Source organism: Chelmon rostratus, chromosome 1 (genome assembly GCF_017976325.1).
Source record: "Chelmon rostratus isolate fCheRos1 chromosome 1, fCheRos1.pri, whole genome shotgun sequence".
Classification (NCBI taxonomy): domain Eukaryota; kingdom Metazoa; phylum Chordata; class Actinopteri; order Chaetodontiformes; family Chaetodontidae; genus Chelmon; species Chelmon rostratus.
In genome coordinates this window covers 8,373,280-8,379,285 of record NC_055658.1, presented here as the reverse complement: position 1 = coordinate 8,379,285, position 6,006 = coordinate 8,373,280, and the positions used below count along the sequence as shown (strand labels likewise).

Sequence of the window (6,006 nt, the reverse complement as noted above, 5' to 3'; positions counted from 1 at the left end):
TACATACTCTCTTAATGTAGAATCTAAAAAATAAAATAAAAAACGTTTTAGTATGAATACATAGATTGTGTTACGGCCACCAAGGCTCATTTAACATGATGTGATTGATTTAATACAATAAAAGGTGAGCGGACAAATAACCGCCTGTTTAACGTTTGACGGATGAGATTGCGTCTTTGTCTCGCGATATCTGGCGACCCGGCAGGCAGCCAGTCTCCTTTAAGACCACCAGGACCCGGAGTGGAGGACCTCTGTCACCCGCGAACATGTTCAAAACAGACAAACTAAAAGCTTTGGTGAGTGAGCGACTGACCGCCGCCGCCGAGGAAGTATTCAGCATCTTTGAACAAACTATTAAAGAATATGAGGAGGCAGTTTTTCGCTCGAAGCAGCAGATTGACCACCAGCGGAGTCTGGCCGGCTGGAAAGGTAAATTCACCTCCACACAGCACTTTACTGCAAACACCGAGGGTCTTCAGTGCTGGTCCGAACAGGTTCACAGGCTCCGCTGCTTTCAGTCGTCTGGGCCGCTCCCTGAACGCTCAGCCCGTTACACAGGAGGCGCCAAGTAGCGCCATTTTGCATCCCTGAGAGGAGGAGGGGGATGCAAAATGGCTGTCAGTGGCGCACAATGGTTTCTTCTCAGATGCTGCTAAGTGAACTGCACAGATTAGCCTACAGGTTACAGGATGTGGATCCCAAAGCCTCTCCACCTCTCTGTCTTTCTCTTCTTCCTCACTTCCACACCTCTCCTGTCAGACAGATGGAGAGGAAAACGGATGAATGGAGTAAAGGAAGAAAGGAGAACAATTGTTATTATTTTAGTCTCTTATTTTCTCTGCAATCATAAAGAGATGTCTTTCTGGTCCTGTCCTTAGTCCACCATATGTCTCATGACAAGTGTTGGTGCCTGTCTAAAATCTGATCAGTGATGTGAGTATTTTGCTGTGCATCCTGTTCATTGTTAATGAATGGTGGCCAAACATTAAACCACATGAATTAGCTAGTCATTTTGCCCGGCATGTTTGTTTTCGGATTATGATAATAGTATTCTAGTCTAGACCACCACCATGAAAACAGGCTTTGTGTAAAGGAGACGTCTGTCAAAAGACCTCAGTGCACCTGCTCGCCTCTTTCTCACAGTTGATGCAGAGAAAGAAGAAGATGGCAGTGCATGTTCCCAAAGACTCCTCGAGAGCTTCACTGCACATTTACAGCTTCAACAGATTTGTTCTGCATTACTGTTTATGATTAAGTTGAAAATGATGGGTTTCACAGAGACAAATGTGACAGCTTCTTAAATTGCATGCTTAATTAAATGGAGTTTGATACAAAATGAACATTTCCACCCAAGCTGTCAGTTTTTAAATGTTTTAATAGCTTATTTTCTGGTTCACATGGGACCTGACATACTTACATACTGCAGATGCAGTTTAGACTGTTTGATTGCTGTGATGCTCTGTGGCCAAACACGAACACAGATCCACACTAACCACCTTTATCCCCGCTGCATCAGAAACACAATGACCCATGACCCCAAGCTTTGGTCTCATTAAACCATGAATCGAGTTATACTAATGGTTATAACAAAGTGAGAGCTCTAATGAGGCTTACTTTGTTTTTAAATAATTGCATGTAAACTCGTCTTACATTGATTGTATTTGCTTTTCTACATTTTTTTTGGCAAGAAGAAGAAGCAGACTGTAGAAACACGTTGCTGCTCCCATCTTTTTCATCAGTCACCATCACCATTATGAAAGTTCAGTTGCTGATTCATTGTCATATAAATTATAGTGATTAACAATTTAATTGTCTTTCTCTGTTCATTTTATGCCACAATAAGCAAAAAACATGGTGACATATAAGGTGAAACAAAGGAACCTGTCCAACGCAGTGAGAGTAGTAGAACAATGAGATGAAATCATTAAAAGAGTAACAGTCAAACCTGAAACGGTGGAAATCACTATGTAAATACTGATGGAAATATGACATTTCTGTTAGTTGTCATCCAGCTGTTTTTATACATCTTATACATCATCGATCAGCTCAAACACTCAAATATCTCCGATCAGGTGGTTATGTGATAACTGTGACAGGCCTACACATCAGAACATAACCATGACAAAACTCTGAAAGCTTTAAACACTGTGACACATGTTCGTGTCCTGCTTGTCTTCTCTAGCTCTCTGTATAATTAGCAAAAAATCAAGCTAAAGCCTTAATTTCTTTTTTCTTGTGTGTTACCGGCCAAGCCCCCCTGCAGCTCCCTGTCCAGGAAAATGACGCCCACTCCAGGCAGGATCACTGTGTGAGGAAGACTGGCCTGTGTGAGGATGACCAGGAGGCCCCGCAGATTAAAGAAGAGCAGGAGGAGGAACTGTGGGCTGCTCAGACGGGTGAAAAGCAGGAGGAGGATGATACCAAAGACTCTATGTTCAACATAATTTATGTGCAGAGAGGTGATGGAGATGGGCGACAGCACCCACATCGAAACCAAGAAGATGAAAATAAAGGAGACCGTTTGTCCGGCAGCTCATCTGAGCAGTTGAAATCAGAACCTGATCATGAAGGCTGTGGGGCATCAGAGCCAAACAGTGACTGTGAGGGGAGTGAATTCAGCGATGATGAATGTAGAGGCGGCGGAGGATTTGACTCGGGCGGAAACAAGAAGAAACCGCAGGAAGCTGGCGAGGCAGCGGACAGGCCGCACACCTGCAGCGTCTGCAACAAGAACTTCAGGATTAAGTCCATTCTGACTCGCCACATGAAGACGCACACAGGAGAGAAACCTTACAGTTGCAGCGTTTGCGGCAAAAGCTTCATCCAGCGCTCCTATCTGCAGACTCACATGAACTCTCACTCCGGACAGAAGCCGTACACGTGTACTTTCTGCGGCAGGGGGTTCACGCAGGTTGGAAACATGAATGCGCACATACGAATCCACACGGGGGAGAAACCTCACAGCTGCACCGACTGCGGCAAAAGCTTTAGAGAGAAAGCAGATCTCATCAAGCACACTATTATTCACACTGGCGAGAAACCCTACGTTTGCTCCGTGTGTAACATGAAATTCAGCGCTCAGTCTAATCTCAGGCGCCACATGAAGACTCATTCAGGGGAGAGACCGTATAGTTGCACGGCTTGTGGGAAGAGATTCATCCGGCGCTCCCATTTAATCATTCATATGAAGACTCATGCAGGAGAGACTCTCTAGAACAAGGACTTTTTTTTAACCACTTCCCAAACTTTGTGCAAACCATTTTGTCTTGAAGTTGTTGCCATGTAGTTTGGTGCTGCAGAATGAATGTTCAGCAAGTTGTAATATTTTTTGTTTATTATTTATGTGGAGTGCAGTCATCAGATGTTGAATGAACTAGTCAAACAAAGTACAAGGCATTTTTACCTCCTTCAAAATCATCAGCGGTTTGTCATTGTCATCCTTTTTATTATAGAGCGCCTATGAGACACTTTACAGAAGGTAAGACGGTCGTAGAACGCAAGACACTAAAATTTGGAGCACAACATTAGTCACACAGTAAAAGTTCTGATGAGGTGAGTTAGTGATCTGAACTTTTACAGATCGGTGCAGTGTCGGATGTGTTTGGGGAGAGAGTTCAAGGCGGAGGGGGGCAGCTATAGAGGAGGCTCTGACGCCCCAGGTCTGGTTCTTGGTCCTCATGTGTACTTTCCGTGTTTTAAAACATTACTCAAACAGGAGTAATTAGTGTATTTGTTTGGACTAATTTCAGACTTTGATCTGGTGCTGTAGTGTGTATTTCCAGCACCAGGGTGGTGTATGTGGGATTGACTCACTAATGTACAGTTACCACGCTCGTGGTAATGAAGGAACATACTACCCTGTGCAACGCTGTGGTCTCTGATGTGTTTTGATAGACAGTACTTGTTAGTAGTATCTATTAATTGTTTGGTCTGTATATGAAACAACGAACAGTAAATGGAATCCTCTGGTCTTTTTATAATGATGGGATCATAGATGGCTGAATGGATTTAGATCGTAGATTATCAGTGATCACTGCCTTTGCCGGTGATGTCCAGACAAAGCTGCCATCAAACATGCTCCGCCTAGTATAAATACTCATGCTTATGTGGAGTTTCCCTTTGCGAAGAATGTGTTTATATTTATTTATCATGTCTTGTTTGAAATATGTTTGAAAGAAGTAAACCACTGTTAATATATCTGCTTTTTGTCTGTCTCAAGGTCAATTTTAAATTATTTAACCCTTTGAAAGGCTTTTGTTAAAACATGTTGACTTTTGTTCACCAATAGAATTTTTTTCTTAGAGGAGTGTGTGTGTATGTGCATGTGTGTGTGAAGTTGATCGTAAGTGAAAAAAGTGAGTGAATTCTTCAAATTTCTAAGGTTTTTCCAAAAGACAAGTCGACTTGTTAGAGGTTCTAGAAGATGTTTCGCCTCTCATCCAAAAGGCCTCTTCAGTTCTAACTGACTGGTGGGAAGTCTCAGGCATTTATCCTCTTGCAGGGCCATGGACCCTGCAAGAGGCCTATTCTGGCTATCATGTGACCTTAATGACTCACATGATAGCCAGGCGGGTCCATGAGTCCAAAAATCATAAAAAAAGGTTAACTGTAAGACTTTAGAGGAGCCAGCTACTCTCCATCATTTTTTGCTATAAGGTCAAGTCTAAAGCACAGAAAAGTGTTGCCACCGTTCAACTTCAGTTCATATCAATCATTAACTTGTATGATGCATTGTCAAAGTCCACATCAAAGACTGAAATTGAGCTGGGAATTTCAGTTTCATTTGTCTGGAAGCTGAGCACCATCAGACTTACCTACCTGAGGTACTTTTTCTCTTTTTGTTTTACATAAGAAAACTACACGTGTACTTTTATGAAGATGCAGTAACTTTAACCTTATTGTGCTCTAATAGTATTTATTTTCTGCTAGAATTCTAGTACCTATGTCTCTGAATGATGCTGAAGGATCCTTTACAAGCTTTGTTGGTTAAATGTAGCCAGCAGTGTAAGTTCCCGAAGTCTTTGGTTTATTCTCTTTTCAGTATATCATGTACATTTTTGTGAATTTTAACTCATGTGATACTAACTGGTTGCTATTTAGTGAAACCTTAAGAAAAATCATTTCTATTGTTTTTTTTTTATGTTGTATGATGACTGGCCAACTTGCAGGCTGTAGATTGGAGAAGTTTGCATTTGAGGAAGGAGGATGTATTCATGTTCGTTGATCGTAATTCTTAGAGGCAAATGAGCTTTTAGATATATCAGATATTCAAAACTGGACATTATTGCACTTTACTTTGGATGTCATGCCTCACAGATGAGAAGTTGCATGATGACTGTAGGACAGAACAGATTGGTAGGGCAGATGAGAAGTGCAACTCAGTTATCTGCTGTTTTCACTCCATCAAAGAAAGTCACCCTGTCAGTAGCTCTATCATGGTGCAGGATACATTTCCTGACGGAAATGGTCCACAGAACACCTGAGAGATGTTTCAACACAGAAAAACTAAAAGGTATCACTGCATCATTTTATTTTCTGACAAAATACAAAACAAGTTAGTGCCTTTGATGGAATATCATCTGTACATTCTGAAATAATATTTTATGACTGCTTCTCCCAGTTGACAAATGGCATCTGGTTCCTAAAACAACTTCGACAAAAAGTATATGAGGGTTTAAAATCAAAGATTTCTTGTTTTGTTTTTTTTTCATTAAATCTTATCAGGTCCACTCGTTTTCCTTTCTGTAGTGTTCATCTCAAACCTTTCACAGCTCCATCAGCAGATTGTTTTCTTTTGTCTTTTTTTGTTTATCTGTCCTTCCATTATTAAACGAATATTGTTTCACATGAGATAAATTATTACAACTTATAGGAAAATATACTATATGATTTTATGTATATTTGATTTATTCAATTATCTGTATTGCTGATGTACGCAGCTTTACTTTGTCACTATTTTGTAACTATTTTAGCGGAAGTGCCATAACGTCATTTCCGTTGCGCGAA

The 6,006-nt window shown here is 41.1% G+C and overlaps 1 protein-coding gene across 1 annotated transcript; it reads left to right on the top strand.

The window, feature by feature from the left end:
* Window positions 1-266: 266 nt before the first annotated feature.
* Window positions 267-4,060, top strand: LOC121608359 (oocyte zinc finger protein XlCOF6.1-like). Its single transcript, XM_041939620.1, has 2 exons — window positions 267-429; window positions 2,253-4,060. Exons 1-2 carry the CDS (start codon window positions 267-269, stop codon window positions 3,212-3,214), a joined length of 1,125 nt encoding a protein of 374 aa, XP_041795554.1. The 3' UTR covers window positions 3,215-4,060.
* The last annotated feature ends 1,946 nt before the right edge of the window (window positions 4,061-6,006 follow it).